We start from the raw sequence: 23,784 nt of genomic DNA, 5'->3' as shown, positions 1-23,784 counted from the left end.
GGGCAAATCGGAAATAAAAAAAATGGCCGCCGGCAGGAGAAAATAACGGAGAAAAACTGGAGACGAAGTGATACGGGGGACCACCGGGAAAAAGTAAGTAAAAAAGGGGTTTTCCCGGGGAAAACGGGAGACTTGGCAGCTATGGCCCCGCCCACCTGATAGCCACATGTACAGCATAAACTTCACATGTACAGCTGTATGCGTGGATGGCAAGGGCGGAGTTAGTTGGCACATGCAACGTGGGGGTGTGGCTCTAATTGGTTCAGCCACTTTCCCTGCCACCCATTGGTCCTCCCCATGGGTATAACACTTAATGAGAGTTAACGCCAATACCATATTCAAATTTGCTGTTCCTGAGATGGTACAGTCCTCATACGGGGCTTTACTAATTTAGAATGAACATGAAGGAATTGCTTGTTTGAAAGTGTGCCCACAAAGTACTATTATTAGTACTACAGCATTTAAAGCAGTTTAGAACAAATTACAATCACAACTAGACAGTGTCCTAATATATAAATATATCCGAAGGGTCAAAAGCAGGAGCAAAAAGCTGCATCTTCAGCATACAATGAAAGCTGTACAATGAAAGTGCCTGGTGGGGAAGGAATTCCCCAACTTAGGGGCTGCCACAGAAAATGCCCTCTCCTAGGTCACCCCACCCCACACCTCTGAGTGCAGAAGTACTACTGAGAAGGCCTCCTCTGCTATCTTAAAACCCAAGAGTATCTGTAGTGAAGGAGGTGGTCTTAAAGATATTTGGGACCTGAGTCATATAGGGCTTAAAACACCAATGTGTTTATACCTTAAATTGGGCTAAGAAATGAACCAGCAAACTGTTTGAAAACAGGGGTGATATGAGTTCTAAAAGGAAGATCAGCCAGTAATTTTGGCCTAATTAAAAGTTTCCGAGTCATCTTCAAGATAAGCCCCATGTAGAGCGCATTGCAGTAATCCAATCTGGAAGTTACCAGAGCACAAAGTACTGTGGCCAAGTCCTGGAGGAGGAAACTCGGGAGGGAGGGAAAGGGAAGGTATGGTTCTGAGGGGAAACTGAAACGGGCAGGAAGGAAATATTGTGATCCTGGAGCAGCTTTAGTAAAAAGATGAGAATTGCAGGGGGTTGGACTAGATGACCCTTGGGTCCCTTCCAACTCTAAGATTCTATGGGGGTTTTTTAGGTTCTCGTGTGGCATAATTGTACAATGCTAGCTTACTTATCTCAAAAAAGGATAATTACTGAGAACAGGACTAGAATACAAGCAGATTCTTAAATGCTTGTAGGAAGCTTAAATGAAGATACTAGAATTGTTTTCTTTATGTGAATGAATGCATTGCAAATAAGCGCACAACATATCATTAGAAACACCATCTCAAAATGCTTTACAATATTTATGTCTTCTGCCCTATGAGACTAGTGAAGATAATAAGGGAACTCATGCTGGAAGCCAGTGCAGACGTTGTTTTCTGAATATATTCCATTTGTTTATTTGTTGTTGAGTTTCAATTAACACTGAAGTGGGGAATCATGGAAGAGAATAGTCACGGCAGCTACTTTTGCGGAAACCCCCCCCCCCAAGAATTTTGCCCTGTTTTCCCTAACCGCAGAATTAAGTACCTGCTGAGGTTTGCTGTCACTCCTCAGTTCAGATATTACACTGCTCAAGAGCATACACCACACGCTTGAACAACACTCTATGCCGAACAAACACAGACAAGGGCTCTTAGGTAGAAGTAATAAAGAGATCTTTATTCAGGTAAATCTCAACACAGGCTTGGAAGCCGACACAAGAGTTCAGGAGTCAAGATTCAGAAGTTCAGGAAAACAGGCAAGATGTTCAGGGCTGGACAGAAGCAACTAAGATGCTCAGTTGGTACAGCATGAGACTTAATCCCTTCCCACTCTGCAATTCTGTGAAGAGTTTCCACATCCACCAAGCTTTTAAAGATGAGGCAAGATTTGTTCACTATATGTGAATATTGGGATTGCAAATGAGCACTACTTTGGGGTGGGCTCCCTCTGCGGAGGCCGGCCCAGTTCTAGGCAACAATGCTCCACCCTCCCTCTTCATGCTTTGAGTAATGCCACTGCCTCCTGAGTTGCCTCTCCCCTCAGGTGCCCCCAGCCCTTCCTCACTGCCAGAGAGACCCTCTACTCTGCCGGGAGGTTGGAGCTCAAATCCCTGTTGTCCCTTCTAAGGTGGCTCAAGTTGAGGCACAGGTGGGAAAGCTCCTCTCCTCCAGCCCCAGTTCCCACCAATCTGCCTTCACCCCTTGGTTTCTTTTTCCTTCCTTTCCTATATTGGGCCTGACAATCCAAGCCTGACCCAGACAGAGGTGAAGGACAGGTGCGGAGAACCTGTGGCCCTACATATATTACAACCTCACCATGTTGACTGAGGCTGACAGTATCTGGAGTTCAGTAACATCTGGAGGGCAGCAGGGTCGCTGCTCTACAGGTTTGGCAGCTGCAGGAACATCTGAACCAGCTGTGACAGAGTGACTTGCCCAAACTTCCCAGTGTATGCATGGGCAAGCAAGAGCTATAAACCCTGACTTCCTGGACCAAATTGGACTTTTGCATTGATTTTAACTGGGTGCAGAGTGCACCCAACATTTTGGAACTGAGGACACCACACGCCAAACTACAACTGTCAACTGAGGGAACCACTTGGGCTCTGCAGAAGAGATGGGGAACATGTGGCTCTCCAAGTCTTTGTTGGCCCCAACTCCCATCAGCCCAAGTGTCTGGCCAATGGGTAAGAGATGATGGGAGTTGTAGTCTAGGAACAGCAGCCATACTAGGACCTGGGAGACCACGATTCAAATCCTCACTCATCCACAAAGCTTACCTTTCAGCCTAAAACAGGCACCCCCAACCTTCGGCCCTCCAGGTGTTTTGGACTACAATTCCCATCATCCCTGACTACTGGTCCTGTTAGCTAGGGATGATGGGAGTTGTAGTCCCAAAACATCTGGAGGGCCGCAGGTTGGGGGTGCCTGGCCTAAAACTACCTCACAAGGTTGTTGTGGGGATTAAATGATGAGAAGGAGAATCATGTGAGCCACCTTGAGCACCTTTGAGAAAAAGATGAGATAGAAATGCAATTAAACCCATCAAGGATACAGAGAAAAGAAAATAGAATCTTATTTTAGACAGGGGGAAACAGAGTCAAGGGGAAGAGGCTCTCAATGCAGTGTAAAGACTGTACAGTCGTTATATTAAAAAAATATAGTTGTCTCACACTGTAAATCCAACCTTCCGTAAACCTTTGCCGTAGGACCCTCCAAAGCCAAGCAAATACTTATATTCAATTCATTTACAGGCAGAGTTGGGTTCAATGGAGAAAGGCAGCTAGGGCAATACTGAAGTGTTGTGGGGAAGAGTTCAAGTTATAATCTAATTATATGTATTGGAAAGGTACTTTGAAGCATGGATTTCCCCTCTTCAACCCACTTTTATGCTGCAAGCATAGAGCAGCGGAAGATGGGAGGCTGGCGTCTTTGATGAAGAACCGTACGTTGACTTCAACCCAAGCAACCCAAGCCTATTTCAAGAGAAGATTCTAGAAACACAAAGCCATTCCAGAACTCCCAGTGAATAATCCATTCCATTTCCATATGCATGAAAATGATGCATAAAAACCAGCCGAGTCTTATCACTGAGGAGAGAAATCTGCTTCCAAAAGTCTTCACGTTTTACAAAAAAAGTGGAGAGATTGGTTGTGCTTTCAGGGAGGTTTTTTTTGTGGGGGGGGGGAGGTTGCCACTACTGTACTTTTAGCCTTTTACATTAAGAAAGTTGTAAGTCAAGTGAGGACAAAAGGGATTTGAGCAAATACTGCTTGTGGGATACGTTTTAGAAAACAGGTCGACGTGACTTTTTCTTTCTTTCTTTTTTCTTTAATATCCTGAGCAATAAAGATCTGACAAAACCTTAGAAAGAGGAGGGAGGGAGGGAGCGAAGGGGAACTGCCCCATAACTTATCAATTCCAGGCCTTGGCTTCCCTAATTGACAACCTCAGGGCTACTTTCATCACTTGTCGACTTCAAACCCACACTCAATTTTTCCTTAAAGGTGACGGTACCTCAGTAGCTCGATGGTGTTTCGGGACATATTGCAGCATATAGGAATATTTTCCTCTGACGCTCGCATATAGAAAGGGGCAGGGTAGAAGAGAAAGATGGCCCCAGGGTGGGGTGAGGGGAGGGCTGAATCTTTCACATCTCTCAGCAGCTTGGAAGAGCATGAAAATAGTTCTTCAGCTGCAGTCAAGCTTTTTCCATGAATAAAACTGAAGCTGTGTCATAACAAGATGGAAGTTGTGCATAGGTAGTTCCCTGGGTCCTGGAACTGGGAAATTTGTCCGTTCCAGATTGGTTGCCCTGAAAGGAGCAGGTGGATAGTCTGGTTTGGGGCTGTCCTTAATCCACTTTTGTCTTTATCCCTGTTTGTCTTGACCGGCCTTAAACTTGGACAAGAGTTAAAAGTATGCATCACTTCTCTGACTGGAGGACACCGAAACATGCGATGACAGTGGCTCAACACAATGTCTACTGATTAATACCTGTATCTTGGACACTACGTGGAGGTTCTCCACACTAACACTTGGAATGTCATTGGGCTCATAAGCAGAAGAGATGGAGAATTTTTAAAATTCTTTTTGCAGCCTCCACAGAATGTGGTCTTGGATGATGGTAATACTAGTCCAGGCACCCCCCACACTTCGGCCCTCCAGATGTTTTGGACTACAGTTCCCATCTTCTAGGGATCATGGGAGTTGTAGGCCAAAACATATGGAGGGCCACAGTTTGGGGGTGCCTGTGTTATTGGATGCCTTGCAGCAGAAATAATTACTGGAAACACTGAGATAGCATTAAGTGATAAACTCTGCCTGTACCCCTGAGAAGTGAGCTCTTTTTAAAGCACTTTGGTTGTTCTCTTCCCACTCAAGCCCTCTCAAACATCTGTGAGTGTTGGGTCCTTTCCCTCCAAGCTGATGGTCTTAAGCTATCTGTATAAATTTAGCCTTCACTTCTTTTTAGGTGGAAGCATAGCTAAATGTAAATGGATGGTACATTGTTATAAGCATTAATGATGAAGTTTCTTGTTTTTCGTAGTATTATTAATTAACCTCTTAATTCTAAAATCTAATAGCAAGTACACGTGCAAGCATAGGCTGGGAGTAGGATCGTTTTCTCCTATACATTGCCTGTTATCATAATTCCTCTTTAGACTTTCCCCCACTGGCTGAGATGTGGCATGTAATGGGGGCAGAGCCTTTTTTGTTGTGGTGCCCTTGTTTTGGAGTGCTCGTCCTAGGAACGTTTGACTCATGCATGCTGTGAAATCTTTCTGGCACCACGCAACAATCTTATTTTCTCAGACCTTTTAATTTTGAGTGTATGTGTGCAATATTAATACAGCATGCTCTTTTTATATGTGTATATATATATTGAAGGGTGGGATATACGTTAGTAAAATAGATAATCACTTTCTGGAGAATAAACTGACATAGGTGCAGTCTTTGTGTTCTGACCTACCACAAATATAGGCAATATGTGCCCTCTAGATATTGTTGGACTAGTACAGGCATCCCCAAACTGTGGCCCTCCAGATGTTTTTGCCTACAACTCCCATGATCCCTAGCTAACAGGACCAATGGTCGGGGAAGATGGGAATTGTAGTCCAAAACATCTGGAGGGCCGAAGTTTGGGGAGGCCTGCAGTAACATGTTATTTCCACTATATCTTAAAAATACAGGCAGAGGATGCTAAAGGAAGTTTTTGCATGTGCCCTTACCCAAAAGAATGCAATTTGTCCACCACAAAGAACGGGTTCGGAAACATTAAAAACCAGAGAGCTGCATCTAATTTGTACCTTCCAATTCCATGCTGCTTCCAAAATCTGCATATCATTTGGATGAATGTTACAAATACCAAGTAACATGCTTCATGTATTCTGTTAAATTCTTAATTCTGGGATTGTTAGCTCCAGATGTGAAGAGCCCTGGAGCCAAGCCATCCAAAATCAACATGTGCATTTTATGAAACAAGAGGACCGGAGAGCAATATTTCGGAATCCAGTTTTAACTGATTATACTTCTGGCTTACTGCACATTGCCATCATGTTGTCTTGCCTAGGTCTACAGCCAGAGGAGAGTCTCAAGATTATAAATGAATCCCCTGGGCCGTACAAAACAGCCTCGGGCAATACAGAGGCCGTATGTTACCTATTTCCGCACCTTAATTTTCCTCGGGTACTTTCACCACAACCATTCATTCAGTCCTTTTGCTGCGACAGTAGAATGCAAACTGTGCAGGTCACACCCTACCCCTAGGACTCACAGTGAACCCCAACATACTTGACAAAGTTTTACGCAGCGTTTGGGAGCAAGCAGAACAACGTGACGTTGGAATTTAGCAGAAGATATGGCTCAAGTAATTTTACTCACACCAATAATTCCACTACTGCTCGTGGGTGTCAATAGTTCAAGAAAAACCACCCGCAGATGAACTACAGCCAGAGTGCTGGTTCCCAAGTTCAGAACCCTGTTGAATCATGAATCTGTCATTGTAGGCAAGTTGCCATTTCTCAGCCTAACTTGCCTTCTTGGGATGACAAATGAGAGAAACGTAAATCACTTTGTATACTGGAAAAGTGCTTTAGGAAAAAAAGATTCCTCTTCGATTTAAAACAAAACAAAACATTCAAGCCTGTAAACAAAGGCTACCCTCCTATATATATACACTCCCTCGGGAGTAAAACTCATTAAATTGGCCTTACTTCTGAGCAGATTAGTCTGGGATGGTCATTAACAGAGAAGAAATGTGGTATAAATGTAAGTATTTAAATCCACTGAAACAAACTGAAAACTCAATATTGGGTAGGGGACCACAGCATTGGATTATATTCATTTACTTTCTTCTCACAAAAATACATTATCAATATCATACCCCCCCCAAATAAAAGAACTATGGAAGGATAGGCTATCCTGTCCACTTTCTGCAGGCAGATGTTTCCTAGCTTTCTTTAAAAAAACGTAAATCACATTTGCAGTGTTAGTAATCTAGGCCTGTAGCCTCCATTACAAACCGGGGACCTTCCAGGGTGTAGAATTTAAGTTTACAAGCCTGTTTTGCTTTCCTGCAGGCGCTTAGAGCTTGTAAATGGCACCTTTCAGTGTCCCAAAGAAGGAAGGGCAGCTAGTCCCAATTTCTCGTGTTGCCTAATGGTCTCACATAAAACGAGGTCCACAGAATTTTTATGGCCATCTCAGGGCAAACTCACAGGTGAAGAACCACTAGGGAAAGGATGTCTTGAGCTTTGTCCCTCTGAGCTTTCCAGGTGCAGCAAATTTTTCCCACCCGTTGCTTGAACGATTAATAGAACTCTCAATGTAAAGTCTGTAGCCTGAAAGTTACAGCAGTGAGAAGTAAATCAGATGGAGAAATTCCTCCGGGAAGAAAAAGGGGGAGAGGGAGAATAGAGATCAATATGTGTTGACCTCCAAAGTGAATAAAACTTTTTTGCACAAAAATGAATAAACAAGGCTGACACTCTATATCCACTTACCTGGAAGTAACCCTCAATGAACGCAACTGGACTTACTTGTGAATATATGGGTAGGATTTGTCCCATGAGTCACTTTTTCTTTCTGAGTCTGCATGCACAAACCCCGACAAAATAAACAAACTCTCAATAACCACAGGAATTGCATGTTATTGTTGTTTTTAAACTAGTAAGTATAGAGCCATTGTGCACAGGAAGTGATATTCAGAGCTTTGATGAGGACAGAAATATAACCATTTGGGCTTCAATCTACAAACAACAACATAGTTCAATCTACAAGATTAATCTAAAAGACTTTTCTGGAGTAAGGACTTTGTGGACAGTAGTCTTGAAATGCTACAAATTGCTTCCAAATTTAATGACTCGTGACTTGCCAAAAACAGTGCTAATGAGCTTTAGGTTTTTTGCTTTTTTTAAAAAAAAATAAAAATAAAATCCAAGTAGAGGCCAGCAAATGAAAGGAGAAACCAGTAAAATGCAAGTAAAATTGCTAATTTGATTCATGCACAGTTACAGCTTGGCTGTGGGTGTGCCAACACCACTTGCATCTTCCCCAATCAGGAAATGGGATTAAATGTTTTAAAAACATTTTACTGCAGAGCTCGATTTTCTTTCAATTAGAGGGCAAAACAAAATCCCACTGATTCAAGGCACTTCAGTTAAATTAGTGCCTTTCACTGATCCTCTACATTTTTAGGTATGAGACATTGGAATTAACAGGAAATGTGTGTTCTCCAGTCAGTCTCATTAGCTGGTTGTGCCACACACATCTTCACACATATGTTTTCAATGCTTTCCCAAGGAACCAAAAATGCACCCAAGCTTAAAAGGCAGTAGTAGAATATTGGTGCCACCTTGCTTGCGGAAAACGCAAGACAATCCATTCTCAGGACTTCACAAACTGCACAAACATTTCTACCTTGGATGCTGCAATTCTAGCAGTAGTAGTAGTAAGCAGTAGTAGTAGTAATAATAATAATAATAATAATAATAATAATATTTCTACCCCGCCCATCTGGCTGGGGAAACCCAGCCACCAGCTGGGCAGCTTCCAGCAAAAGATTAAAAATACATTAAAACATCAATCATTTAAAAACTTCCCTAAACAGGGCTGCCTTCAGATGTCTTCTAAAGGTCAGATAGTTGTTTATTTCTTTGACATTCTAGAACTTTGACACTGGTTTGTATCACTGTCCTTACATACCTACACAATATATATTACTCACTTAATATTCAGAGAAAGTGGCAGCTGCACTTATGTATGTGTACTAAAAGTATGAACTCTTACTGCATCTTCCTGTAGGCATACTATGGACCCTATGACTGTCCAGCAGTTGTGGGTGTTCTAAAAAAAAGCATGTCTTTGTGGTGAATTGGGGGACATGCTAGTACTTTGAACTTTATTGTTATTTCGGCCAAAGGCCCACAATATAATCTTATGCAACACAATGTACAAAAACACTGGGCAAGACAGGATAAAATAAAGCAAGAGTAAATAAAGTTTTAAAAAATCAATACATATAGGCAGATATAATTTGCAAGAATTCCTTGGCTAAAATAGATGGAACAGTACATTTGTTTCGACAATTTCCACTATAAATCGGGTAATAAAACAGATTTTCAATAATCATGAAGTAAACCATTTTTCCTTTTGTATGAGAGAACTGTAACCAAATATCTTGCTACTAGCAGTGTTCTGCTAGAGTCGCTGTCTTGTAGCAGATATGTTAACTGAGACTCCAAGTTCTCAGTCAAACTTTCTGTTATTAAGGGAAATAGAAATCTGGTCCGGGAGTTTGTGTGCAAAGGACAACAAAATAATATATGGTGGAGAGATTCTACAGTTTTGTTGTCACATGCACATAATGCTGAAATTTGTCCTTTAGTAAACCTATTGCCCATAACGTTGGATGGAAAAACGTTAAATCTTGCTTTAGTAAAAGCAAATATGTGAGCCGCAACGGATAAAGATGACAAATAAGATGGAATCTGCGGTGTGAGCCGTATACCAAGATTCAGCGGTGAACATGTACCACTTCCCATTATGACATTTTGTTGGAGGTCAAACTCATCTAGTTTTTGCATAAGTATTCTCTTGGCCGAGGCGAGGTCTAGTTCCAATAGGTCCGATGGAGACAGTCCATAGGACACGATTTTTGTGTGTATCTTCTCTGCCCATGGGCTAGCGGGGGATATGCTATAATAAGAGAGTGGCTGTATTTTTAAGAGACCACTCCCTGATTGTGAGTTCTGCATACCCTCCAACATCTCTCCAATAAAAATAGGGACGTCCTAAGGAAAAGCAGGACATTCCGGAATCAAATCAGAAACTCAGCCGGCTTCTGTAAATCTAGGACAGTCCCTGGAAAATAGGGACACTTGGAACGTATGAGTTCATTATTTTCATTGCCATGATCCTACACTTTGTTGAAGGGAACCTCCCCACCGGAGTAGAAATCATATATCGAACAGATGGAAAGCTCTTCAATCTGAGCAGGCTGAAAGCAAAAAGGTTACCGTAACTTCCGTCATAGAGCTTCAGAATGCTGATGACAACGTAGTGTGCGCACGCTCAGAGGATGACCTACAAACCATCCTAAATATCTTTGCAGAAGCTTATGAAAAGCTTGGCCTATCACTCAACATCAAAAAAACCAAAGTGTTGCACCAACAAGTACAAAATAACCCCTCTGTAGCACCACAAATCCAACTCAGTGGTGTGACGTTGGAAAATGTTGATCACTTCTCCTACCTAGGCAGTTACCTTTCCACAAGGGCCAACATTGATGCCGAAATCCAGCATCGCCTGAGCTCTGTGAGTGCAGCTTTCTCCCGATTGAAGTGCAGAGTGTTTGAGGACATTCGCAGGGAAACCAAAATGCTTGTTTACAAAGCTATTGAACTACCAACCTTACTATATGCTTGTGAAACATGGACCACTTATAAACGCCATCTCCAACTGCTCAAAAGATTCCATCACTTGGGAAGACAGGCGAACTAATATCAGTGTACTGGAAGAAGCAAAGATCACCAGTGTTGAAGCAATGATTCTTCAACATCAACTTCGTTGAACTGGTCATGTTGTACGGATGCCTGATGATCGTCTTCCAAAGCAACTACTCTATTCCGAACTTAAAAATTGGAAGTGTAATGCTGGTGGCCAACAAAAGAGGTTTAAAGACTGTCAAGGCAAATCTTTAAAAATGTAGTATATACACCGACAACTGGGAAACACTGGCCTGTGAGCACTCCAGTTAGAGAACAGCCTTTACCAAAGGTGTCATGGGCTTTGAAGGCACTCGATCTCAGGACGCAAGGGAGAAACGTGCTAAGAGGAAGGCATGCTTGGCAAATCCACACCGTGATCAACTCCCGCCCAGAAACCAATGTCCCCAGTGTGGAAGGGCGTGCGGATCCAGAATTGGCCTCCACAGTCACTTGCGGACTCATTGTTAAAACCGTTTACGGAGAAGCAGAAGAAGAAGAAAAGGAGGAGGAGGAGGAGTTCTAGATATATTAGCTGTGTGGTAGCAGGTGGTGAGAGGTGCTAGCTTGCTTGCGGCAAGTGTTCTTTGACCTCTTTGGGTATTTTTGGTTTGTATTTTGGTGGTCTCTAGCTAAAATGAGTCCGATACCTACAGAGTTTGTTGTGTTAATCCTATACACTATAACCTTGATTACTGGTTCCTCAATGAGACCATGCACACGCATCCTACAGCTCCAGGATTGGCGAATTGCACTGGCAATCAGTGATCTATCTACTTCCGCTTTCTGCCTTCCAAAACTAGGCAAGCCAAGTGTCTTGCAAAGGTTCAGAAGCAGAGCATGCTGCAAATGTCCACCCCCGTTGTGAATCGCTGGTATCTGAGACTCACGAGGCATATTGGCTGTGTTCACACCTAATGATAAGCCAAGAAACACTACTTAAACCATACTTACAGAAGCTACCGGTATGTACTACTGCATGCAGCCCAATTGTCCCCACTTTGCTCTTCCCTTTGGGCACGCAGGTAAGAAAACCAGGAAAGGGGTAGCTTAGTATTGTATCCAAACCCAGGATCATGAATAGTTTCTCCTTTACAAACAAGGATATGTAATGCATAATCAATTACATATTGTTTGCAGATTGAAAACAACAACAGTATACACCTATCATATTCACTGGATTGATTTCTGTTCTGGACATGAGATAAATAAGTGAAATTTGGCAATTTCCACTCCCATTTCAGACATCCCTACATGAGGGATGAGTGAAGGAAAAGCCAAGCTCTGAAGTGTTTTATTCTTCAGTTGCAATGTAGACCCCTACAAAGTTGTATCCAACACTGCGCATGAGTGGAACAGACCCCCCACGTATAACAAGATTTACCTCTCCTCTGCCCTGCAACACTCTGCACAACCTCAATCTTCATAGGGTTGGAAGGCTCTCCAGGGCTGATATTGGGCATGGTGAAGGGAGGCTGCAGGGGATGAGCAGAGGAAACTGATGTTGCATTGCGCAAGTTCACTCACAAAACATGAGATTCCACCCTTTCTCTGCAATTCAATTAGAAGGTAAAGGGACCCCTGACCATTAAGTCCAGTCGTGACCGACTCTGGGGTTGCGGCACTCATCTCGCATTATTGGCCGAGGGAGCTGGCGTACAGCATCCAGGTCATGTGGCCAGCATGACTAAGACACTTCTGGCGAACCAGAGCAGCACACGGAAACGCCGTTTACCTTCCTGCTGTAGTGGTACCTATTTATCTACTTGCAAGTTACAGGGAACCAGAAAGAGGGCCTTCTCAGTAGTGGCGCCCGCCCTGTGGAACGCCCTTCCATCGGAGGTCAGGGAGATGAATAACTACCTGACATTTAGAAAACACCTAAAGGCAGCCCTGTTTAGGGAAGTTTTTAATCTGTAATATTTTAATGTATTTTTGTATTTGTTGGAAGTCGCCCAGAGTGGCTGGAAAAACTCTGCCAGATGGGTGGGAAATAAATAAATAAATAATTGTTGATGTTGTTGTTATCATTACTGCTACTACTACTCTCTATTCTAGTCATGTTATTTGCTGCTACAACAACCCACAGGATCAGGTCATAAAATTAGATGTCAACATTGGGAATTAACAACATAAATATCTCCTGGCTCCTACCCAAGTATGGCGACACTTTTACTTTCAGTGTAAATAAAGTAGTCAAGTTTTATTCTGACAGACTGATAGTGTATAATCAGAAATAGATAGTGTATAAGCAGAAATTAGTCCAGAAGCCCCGAGGCACCAACAATGAGGCAAGGATCAAGGCAACTCTGGAGAGGAGCTTCAGGGTTCCCTAAACACAGTTCAGGGACAAAGACAGGGGCCCAGGATCAGAAGCTGTGATCTGAGACTGTACAGGGATGGGAATATGCTCCAACAATTCAAAGCCTACCCACCATGCAAAGAGACGGGGAAAGTCCAACTGCTCACCTGTCCTACTGAGAACTCCTTGTCTGAAGCAGGGCACTCCTTGTGGGCTCGTGGCCTTTCCTCTTCCCCTAGCAGAGGAGGGGCCTCCCTGGCACTGGAAGGGCCCACCTCCTCCTGAGCCAAGGAAGTGGGCGTGTGAGACTTCCAGAGGAAAGTCTCAACAGGAAGGCCTAGGCCCAAGTCAGGGGCAGGTTCTCACCCGTGGCCTCCCCCTAGTTGTCCTCATCAGAGTCCTCAGGGAAAGCCATGACACAACCTTGTAAGCCATTCTTATGACATGCCCATCACATCACGTACTACGTACAGGTATTGGTGGTTTTTTAAGGCTGAAATTTTGAGGAGTAGAGAATATTTAAAAACACTTTTAGTACTATTAAATCTACAGTGGACGAAAGCAATAATTGTGCTCTCGTGAAACAAACCAAGTAGAGCTTCAACCTACAATAACAGCTTGTTAGTGTCCTTAGTTTCAAGGCTTTGGAATGGCATCTGCCTTGAATTATATCCAGCTGGGATCATGTTTCAATGACCAATATGGACAGATTACTGGAACTTTAAAACCTTGCCCTCTTTGTAATTGATGTTTAAACTGTTTGAAGTTTCTCATTAAGTCCATTTTACAAATTAGGTGCAGATGTATAAAGCTAAATGTACAGTACTAGGGGAAATTAGGTCACCTGAAAGCTCAATATAAAATGTCTCTGTTAACTGTTTAACTACAATGAGTACATTAAATTTTAGAAAATCGACTCGGCGTGTCCCAAATTCTTCAGAGTTTCATCACTTCCTTTTCACTGTGGAAGAGACTTCACAATGGCCAGCCATTGTGTCATGTCATTACAATAAAAAATATGAAAGGAAAGGCAATTAGTTGTATAATCACCAGCTGAGATGTTCTTTCATTGTACTATAGAAACAGGAAGAAAAGAAGTCCTTAATACCATGATAACAAGTAATTCAAATTTACACCTGAGTTCAAGTAGATGTAGTCTTGTCATTATATATTTCTTAAGTTCCCCTAGATTCTATTATACTGTGCCAACTCTGTCTGGGAAAAGAATATCAGTACCTAGCATTCATAGGATTCTTCTATTTGAGTAATTTCAGGACCAAAAACACTGGTATTACTTGCAACGGAACAGATTTCAGGGATTTAGATGTTAGGGAAGCTTCCTAGCTATTCAGGGGAAATGCTAAATATATTTTCCTGAAGTTTGAGCACATCAATTCTACTAAGTTTATTTGTTTTATGCCAGTTTAGTTATGTCTTCACCACCACAACCAAAACAAATACCATGGGAACTTTGGTGAGGGATGCTGGAAATTCTCTGTTACAAATCTTGATCTCTAGCTTTCCACCCTTGAACTACACATCTAAGGGTTCCTAGAGACTAAGGGCTATTAAATCTGTTTTTAAGTCTGTGGAACAGATATGTAGCAAGCAAAGACTGCCTTGATTGATAATACTTTAGACCCAGTAAATCTTTTCTGGCCGAGCGACCTTAAACTCCAGTCCTACAGCTTGAGCGTGAGCTACACCTGACAACAATACAAGCTGAATATGGGAACTGCACTTATCTGAGACTAGCAGAATCAGAGTGCATGGCACAGCCCCAAAGAACAACTGCTGCTCCTAAGCTACTTTGCCAATTATATTTCATCCTTCTTCTTTAATAATACTTTATGAAATACTTTATCCACCACGAGTGCAGTGACACACACGCGCTTCCTGTTAAGTCCCACATCACACAAAAAGCTTGCAAAAACTGTCAAATTTAACACATTTCAACCCAGGACCCAGGTGGCGCTGTGGTTAAACCACTGAGCCTAGGGCTTGCTGATCAGAAGGTCGGCGGTTCGAATCCCTGTAACGGGGTGAGCTCCCGTTGCTCGGTCCCTGCTCCTGCCAACCTAGCAGTTCGAAAGCACGTCAAAATGCAAATAGATAAATAGGGACCGCTACAGCGGGAAGGTAAACGGAGTTTCCATGTGCTGCTCTGGTTTGCTAGAAGCGGCTTTGTCATGCTGGCCACATGACCTGGAAGCTATACGCCGGCTCCCTCGGCCAATAATGCGAGATGAGCGTGCAACCCCAGAGTCGGCCACGACTGGACCTAATGGTCAGGGGTCCCTTTACCTTAATAGCCAGTCCTGATTCTCAAGAACATCAGTGACATAAATCACTGACAAACAAACTTGTTCAAAACCTGAAAAATGAGGTGGTGGTTTCAAATGAACATTTTCCCAACAAGGTTATAAACAACAAACTCAACACAATTTCATTTTCATCTCTTTCTGCTGCATAGTAATAAAATAAATTTAAGATTAATTTAAAATGAAACAGTACAGCAAAGACACCCAAGGGATTTTACAAAGGCATGGGGGGACCAGTCTTTGAAGCCAAAATCCTCAAAATGCACCAGAGAGAGAGAGAGAGAGAGAGATTTCATTCTTAAAGAACAACTTTTAACAATTGTATAAAGCAATGTTTCAATTGTTAAAGAAACAAAATAATAATAATTCCAGGTAAAAAAGAGATACCTCATCTTCACAGATATTTTTTATTTTATTTTCCCGTCAACGGAAATCTTGTATCTGTTCAAGACTTGTGTCTTCTAAAATGTTGCAAGACAGGGAGAAACTTTTCTGATTAACAAAGAGAATGTGTTTGGCTATATTTCAGCTTTTGTTGCATTAGCACCCTCCAGTGTCCAATTTAGGAAAACACAACACTGGTAACAGCTTACTAAAGGTAAAGGGACCCCTGGCCATTAGGTCCAGTTGTGACCGACTCTGGGGTTGCGGCGCTCATCTCGCGTTATTGGCCGAGGGAGCCGACGTTCAGCTTCCAGGTCATGTTGCCAGCATGTCAAAGCCGCTTCTGGCGAACCATGCCAGCACACAGAAACGCCGTTTACCTTCCCGCTGGAGCGGTTCCTATTTATCTACTTGCACTTTGACGTGCTTTCGAACTGCTAGGTTGGCAGGAGCTGGGACCGAGCAACGGGAGCTCACTCTGTCGCGGGGATTCGAACCGCCGACCTTCTGATCGGCAAGCCCTAGGCGCTGTGGTTTAACCCACAGTGCCACCTGCGTCCCTGGTAACAGCTTAAAGGGGCTCTAACTGTGACTTCCTAGTCAAACAGAAGAAGGTAACAGACTATGGAGGTTGAAATATTTACCCTGACTTATCAATTCATTGGCATATGCCTCCACTAGGGACAATGATAAGAAAAGGCCACCCAATTAAAGCCAAGTTCTGTTCTGTTCTGCCCACAGTGCTACTACATTATACAACGAAAAGGTTGAGCGTGTTAACAAACTGTCCTAATTCCAGCTGCCAAGTCCAACCCACCATCCAATGTGGACAGAATTTCTGCTAAAAGCAGCTCTGTAAAAGGGCTTTGGGTGTTCAGGTAACCAAACCATGATGCTCAATGTAATTGAAAGGATGCTATGAATCTGTCTTAACTTCTGCAATGCAAATCTAAGCATTCTTACTCAGAAGAAATAAGGCTCACTGTACAGGTGATAGCCATTTTGCACAAGGATTCTGTTCCCGCCCTCCGAATAAGTCGGCGGAGTGTGATTAAGTGTGCCCCACCCTGTTACACCCCACCCCATTATGTCCCCGATCTTCCCTCTTCCAATCACACATCAACTTGGAGAAAGTCAGGGGAGGAATGTTTCCACCCCACCCCCCAAAAATTCATGCTGCAGGGTCAGGGGGTCATCCTGAACCAGGTGCTCCTGGGGGAGCGACCAAAACTGGGTGGATCTCAACCTGATTTTGGGAAATCTCCCCCTCCTCCAACAACCCCCGTGGAAGGCGGGGGAACCAGAAACTTTATTTTTTGTCAATTTATGATATGATCTAAGTAGGGATGGGAGAGAGATTCAATAAAAAGTTCATTTTAAAGGCAAACTTACCAATTCCACACTTACTGAATCAAGATGCAAACTGAAATACAGCAATTGTGCGCTAAATTGCATATATTAAAGTGTGGATGGAAATGTGCATATTAGTGAAAACAACATACAAAAGTGCATTATATACGAAAGTGCATTAAATTAGGAGAAACTGCTTTACAACAAATGTGTACGTGACATATAAAAATGTTTACTTGCAAAACTTTTTACTAAAATGCTGACAAATTTTCAGAAGGAATACACACACACACACACACACACACACACCCCTTATGTTATTTGCTACCTTGGTTTTAAAAATATTTTTTGTTATTTATTTAAAGTAGTACACCTGTTTGAGACTCCAACTTATTGGTTATCCCCTCATAAAGGTCCCCCACAGATTCTCTGGAATAGTTCGTATTAGTTTTAAACCTTAGGGTAAAGGGGTTGTTCAGAGAGGTGGGGGCAACGCAACTAAGTGAGAGTGAAACAAAGTGACATTCAGCCCACTATCACCCCTCACCCCCCCCAAAAAAAACTTGCCCATATATCAAGATCCTAACCAGAGGCATTCTGCATGTCCCCACACCTTGAGGCCAAGGGTGACTTGTGCTAGCCTTCGGAACTCACTTCCTAAGGAAGTTGGCCTTTTCAATGCTCACTAATGACCTTGGTCCTGGACTTTTAATTTGACAGATGAGTTTTTCTGGACATTATACTTACCTTTATCACTACTGTTACCACCTCAACATTTCGTAAACTGCTTTAGGAGGTTACATACTCAAAAGAGTGGTGTAGAAGTGCTCAAAACATACAGTACATACAAACAAATCCTGTTAATTTAGTGCTTTGGGATAAATCCCACTTTAGTGGCTAGGAAATAATCCCAACAGCCCCACATTGAAGAAGACTGTAATGTTTTGAACTCTGGTGGATTTACTTAGTAAGATCAGGCTGCTGTTATTCCTTGCAGGGGTTGACGGTCCTTCTTTTAAAGCAGGGATGCGGAGGCTGTGGCGCTTGCAGATGTTTCTGGACTCCAAGCTCCCACCACCCCTGGCTGGGGCTGGAGCTCACGGCGTCCCTTTCCCCTTCAGTGCCCTTAATGAAGGTTGAAGAGTGGGCTGTGGGGTTTTTGTTTTGTTTGTCTGTTTCCCTCTCTAAGGGGCAGCTCTACCTTTCGAACGCTTACCAGACCATGTAGCTATTCGGAACTTAGCAGCACAAGAGACGCGCGTGTGGGTGCACGTGTGAAAGTGTTTTATTGCAAGGGTGGCAGTAAAAAGCGGGGAGGAGAGCAACCACTCTGCGAACTTCTTCACAACCCCGCCAATTCCCCCCCCCATCTTCAGGGAAGGGGGGAGCAATGCCTCCCCCCCGCGCGCGTTCCCGCCTCCTTACGTCGCCGTCACTCACATTCCCCGCCTGCTCAGGCTCTGACCAGCCGCCAGGAGACGCCGCAGTCCGAACGCCGCCGCCGCCATCGTCGCCACACTTCGCCTCTTCCGGGCTCCGCCCACGCCCGGCTCCCATTGGTGGAGGAGTTGAGCGGAGGGAAGCCGCTTCTCTGTCGCCTCGCGTTGGATAAGTTACCCGTGTTCTAAAGGGGCGGGGCCTGGAACGCCGGGTCGTCGGAAAGCTCTACTCACGTGTTACAGGCGCGTGAGGGCCCGTCCCGGCATTCTAAAGGGGTGGGGCCTGGGACGCCTAGTCGTCGGAAAGGTCTTCTGGGGCAGGAAAGGTGTAGCTCAGTTCGTAGGTCATCTGCTATGCCCCGAGTGCAGGGATGTCTTGCGCTTATTGAAATTTGAAAGTGCCTTCAGCATGTAGCAATTGGTAAAAAGAGGCAATGCGTATCATTTGGGCTTCTGCAAACAAATGACTAGACTGCGTTCAGGTGGGGAGCAAATTGAAATACAGGTGTGTTTGAGGTCATCTACTGAAACATTAACTACAGATGTGGCAAACTACCCACTCCGTAAAGTTTAATATCAAGCTTCCACACTACAATACTACTGACTGCAGATGTGTAATGGATTTTTAAAAACATATTCAGTGGGGTTTTTTCGCTGTATGAGGAAATCCATTTTTAAATGGGGGGGGGCAGTGTAGGCTGCCATTTTTTTAATGTGCATAAAAACTTGTGCACATGATGAGGAGCAATAAACCTCCATCTGGAAACACCCCTAGAATATTGTAAAGTCTTGATTTCTAACATAACATGAATAAACACATCAAGTTTAAGTTGTTTTAGAGCATGTGGGATACAAATAATTTAAGGTCCATACTTTCATGTGCCCAAAGGATATCAGTTCATAAAATTAACTTCCACTTAGCCCAATGGGACTTATTTGATTAATATAATAGACTTGTTAGCCACCTTTCAACCTGCAGTATTTTCTTAATGTGGCATACAATGAATAGCGAATTAAAAATCAATTTAAAATATCTACACCACTCAAATGCAACAATAAAATAACAGAGTTCTATTCCTGTCAGCCTCTCCACAAAAAATGTCACCTAATCTACCCCCTCAGTTACAAGAAATCTGAAAGAAAAAAACCCATTTAGATCCATCCAAACAAACAATAAGGGAGCTGATCATAAGTGAATAGCGGATTGGATCCTTCATGGTTTATAATGCCAACACCATTTTAAGCTAAAAGGAATGGTTTACATGTTTGTAAGAACAATCGGGTTCAGCAAGAAAATAATCTTATTTCCCCATTATTCAAATGAGATTATCAGGAAGTGAGCATAGGATTCATATATATTCATATTTTAAGAAATGAATAAAATATTGCAAAATTGCAAACAGATGCAGTTAGTCTTGCAAAAAGAACAGAAGAGTGCACGGCACTGAGAAAAAAACATTAATAGGGAATTTATTAATGACCCTCGAAGGTAAAGATTAACACAAATCATAACATTGGGCTTTGAATATAATAAGAAATGACCTCCTGTTCTGCCTCAGGTTGGGTTAAGACAGCTTCATATTAACATTTCTTTGATGTTTATTAATTATGAATCATGAAAGAGAAATGAGCATCTTGGCAGTCAAAGAGTGATGTACACCTGACCATCTGTAAGTGGATATTTTCTTTGGCGGGTGTTTTTTCTCTCTCTTCAAAATCAGGAAACAAACAGCTGCCAAGGTCAATCTTGAAAATATTTTTGACATTTTGAGTTGAAAAGTCACTTTCGAAACAGCTCCAATACAGATCCTTCAAAGGAGAAACATTTTCCTGTTCTTGTAAGCTTTACCTTGTGCATTGGTAGTACACAGAAGCACCAGTAATATTACCTCAAAACTTAGAAAGCATTAAAAATAATGGAATGGCAAAGCAAAGTGCTTCTGCGCTCATCTCCTTTTTCAACAGTGAATTAGCTGTGTTACAAACATAAAGTCGTATTAGCAGCCTGGCGCTTCTTGTTCCGTCAGAACAGATTGATACACAGAAATCAGCAAGAGAAACTTTTCACACCATGGAGATATTGACCACCTATTGATATCTGCACAAGGAAGGCAGAACAGCCTTTATGAAAAGTTTGCCTGGGATACATAGTTGCAGTCTGATCCTTAGCATGTTTACTGCGAAATAAATTGCACTTTGTGAAGATAATCTACTTGTGAAGATAATCTGACAGCAGAATGTGGCCACCAGGGTTGTAAGCAGTGCTTCCCTTTGGGACCATGTTGATGTAATATAGGAACACTAGTGTCATTGAGGCTGTTAAATAAACGGGCGCTAGAACATATGTGAGAGGAGCGGCGGGGCGCGCCAGGAACGCAAGTAAACAAACTCGCTCTTCTGCCGTGCCCCGCGGCCGAGCGCAGAGAGGGAGGGAAGGCCGCGGCCCCGTCGCTCCTCTCACGGGCCAGGGAGGCTTGGGAGGAGGAGGAGGAGGATGTACACCGAGGGCCCCAGGCTCCCCCGACGGACCACCAAGCAGCTGAAAGGCCGAGCGCTGAGCAGGCGGGAGAATGGGGTGCGGGAAGATGGCGCCGGCAAGGCCGGCGGCTTCGTTGAGCATCTCACTGTCCTGCAGCAGCAGCAGCCGCTCTTGAACGGGAAGCGGGAGGAGAAGCTGCCAGTGGCTCGTTTACTGGGTTCTGGTTCTCTTCATCGGTGGGGAGAGTGCGCAGTGTGTGCGTCTAGTCTCTGCATCCAATCCCTGTGTCCGTGGGGCACATGCGCAGTAGCGCAAACCCAGGGACACAGGGACTGGACGCAGAGACACAGGGACTTTATTATATAGGATGACCAGACAGGTACAGAGAATGGCTGTTAATGCATACACCACTTCCCAAACTTGTGGGAACGCACTGGATGTAAACGGATGCAGCCCCACACTTGAAAATAATTATGGAAATCTGTAATCTTAGAATGCCTTATTATAAAGAACTTATTTTTCTCCTAAAAACCCAAAGGAAATAACGTCTTATTAAAATATAACATGACCTTTTTGCCTTTTGATTTTCATACTTGTTCTGGTGGGAACTGCAGGATGCAAAAAACCGAGACTGGTAAATGTGACTGATGCAATCTCTATTTTGATGTTGATCTGTAACCAAAATCAGAATCAGGCTCACTGTTCACATATACATACCACAGATCAGCCTGATGGCTTAGCAGGAAAGTGATTGCCTGATAAGAAAGGATTTGTGTGTCATTTTCACATGAAATACTTTTCCCCAGCAGACTAAGGATAAGCACAATTTTGGTATCAAATGTTTTGTTTTCACCTTTTATATATCCTGTCAAATCAACAGGCTGAACACCCAGAAGTAATTGTGCCTATTCCCCCCATGATATTCTTTTTATATGCACATTTCTGAAGTTCCTGAAAATGTTTAATGTATGCTAGGAACATAGCCTGTTGTCTTTGTCCATGGAGAAATAGAAGGGGAAGAAATGGAGGCAGTGAGAGATTTTACTTTCTTGGGCTCCTTGATCACTGCAGATGGTGACAGCAGTCACGAAATTAAAAGACGCCTGCTTCTTGGGAGAAAAGCAATGACAAACCTAGACAGCATCTTAAAAAGCAGAGACATCACTTTGCCGACAAAGGTCCGTATAGTTAAAGCTATGGTTTTCCCAGTAGTGATGTATGGAAGTGAGAGCTGGACCATAAAGAAGGCTGATCGTCGAAGAATTGATGCTTTTGAATTATGGTGCTGGAGGAGACTCTTGAGAGTCCCATGGACTGCTAGAAGATCAAACCTATCCATTCTTAAGGAAATCAGCCCTGAGTGCTCCCTGGAAGGACAGATCGTGAAGCTGAGGCTCCAATACTTTGGCCACCTCATGAGAAGAGAAGAATCCTTGGAAAAGACCCTGATGTTGGGAAAGATGGAGGGCACTAGGAGAAGGGGACGACAGAGGACGAGATGGTTGGACAGTGTTCTCGAAGCTACGAACATGAGTTTGACCAAACTGCGGGAGGCAGTGCAAGACAGGAGTGCCTGGCGTGCTATGGTCCATGGGGTCACGAAGAGTCGGACACGACTAAACGACTAAACGACAACAAGGAACATAGCTGTTTTAGATTTAATGCATTTAAGACTCCTTCAAACGTTTCTTTCATTTCCCCCTTGTTACAAAGTCAGTATTTCACATTGTATTTGATGCAAATAGAATTAAATTAAAAGGCTTTTAGAAGAGGAGGGAAAGAGTAACGTCACACTTTAAGTTTCAGAAACACTTCTAAAATGTCTGTCCCTGGTGACAGTTGGCAGGGTGAAAACTTTTCTTTAATTCTTAAAAGCTTTTTCATCAAATATTTTTGTTCAGGCCTCTGATAAATATAGCTGGGTTCTTACAACAGAACTTCTGTGGCTGAAAAGATCTCAAAATGATCCGCAGAATTTTCAAAGGTCTCCCCTCATTTCCATCTCTCCTACAAACTCAGGTTATACCTTTTAAAGGAGATGTAACTCACCTCCCAGAGCGCACCCAAGTCATATTCTGGAAAAGAATTTACCTCAGAAAACCTGATTTGTGAAGTACGTAAAGCTTAGTTTCTCACTTGTCACACAGCTCCAACTTAGAAAACTGGCAACTTCATGGTAATGCTGACTTTACATGACTCTAATGCATATGAGAAAAACATGTTTCAAAGGTTTCCAAGGAAGACACAAGAGGCAAAGGGAGCCCAGGGGTCAGGAGGTTTCTTAAAACAAGACAGGACAGAGACCTGAAATGAAAATGATGGCTGGAACAATACAAACGGAAGCAGCAGAAGGACAGAAATGGGGAAAGGATGCGGGTATGAAATGGATAGAATTTTAAGCATAGCAAGATACTGATAGAACAGAACAATCAGTTGGGGGCAATGCCAGAGAAGCCAGGTATTCTTTTACAATACCTTCTCTAGGGTAGCTTACCAGGTCTTCTCATTGCATTCATGAACATGGTCAAATTATGTTTGGTTAGGACCTAGGACAGACTTTTGGTATTTGACCGAAGTTTGAAACTGCTTGGCCAGTGGGCTTTTTTGGTGGTTTGAGTTTAACTTGTGTGCTATTTTTATCAGAAGTTATTTTACCAGTTTGGTCGAAACCAAAAAGCAAGATAAAAATATGGTAAAAACAAACTGCCACATAAATGCAAAGGGAAACAGCTCCAGTAAGAAGCAGAGAGTGGTTCACACTTTCCCCATCAATTAAGACTTAAAGGAAGGGAGGGAACTCTCCACAGCAGCCCTACACTATAGAGCAAAGTATGAGATTGGCTGTTCACTAAACCAGAATATACATTTGCTGCATGTTTTCTTTTTGCTTTTTGTAACATACCAAGTTTAATTATACAGTTGTAATGCCAGATTACAAGACCAAATTCAAAAG

At 43.0% G+C, this 23,784-nt stretch overlaps 1 protein-coding gene across 2 annotated transcripts in view; it reads right to left on the bottom strand.

Moving 5' to 3' along the window:
• Positions 1–18,441, bottom strand: part of CLYBL (citramalyl-CoA lyase) — a 193,085-nt gene extending 174,644 nt beyond the window's left edge. For both annotated transcript variants that reach the window (XM_088667547.1, XM_035114469.3), the window contains exon 1: positions 18,354–18,441. Coding sequence is in view for 1 of the 2 variants with exons in the window: in XM_035114469.3 (XP_034970360.3) it covers positions 18,354–18,421 (68 nt within the window). In the remaining variant the exon portion in view is untranslated. The remainder of the gene's footprint in view (positions 1–18,353) is intronic.
• Between the last annotated feature and the right edge of the window lie 5,343 nt (positions 18,442–23,784).

This window comes from Zootoca vivipara, chromosome 4 (genome assembly GCF_965207765.1).
Source record: "Zootoca vivipara chromosome 4, rZooViv2.hap1.1, whole genome shotgun sequence".
In the NCBI taxonomy this organism is placed as follows: Eukaryota; Metazoa; Chordata; class Lepidosauria; order Squamata; family Lacertidae; genus Zootoca; species Zootoca vivipara.
Note: the sequence above shows the minus strand (reverse complement) of the source record. Positions and strands in the feature narration are given on the sequence as shown.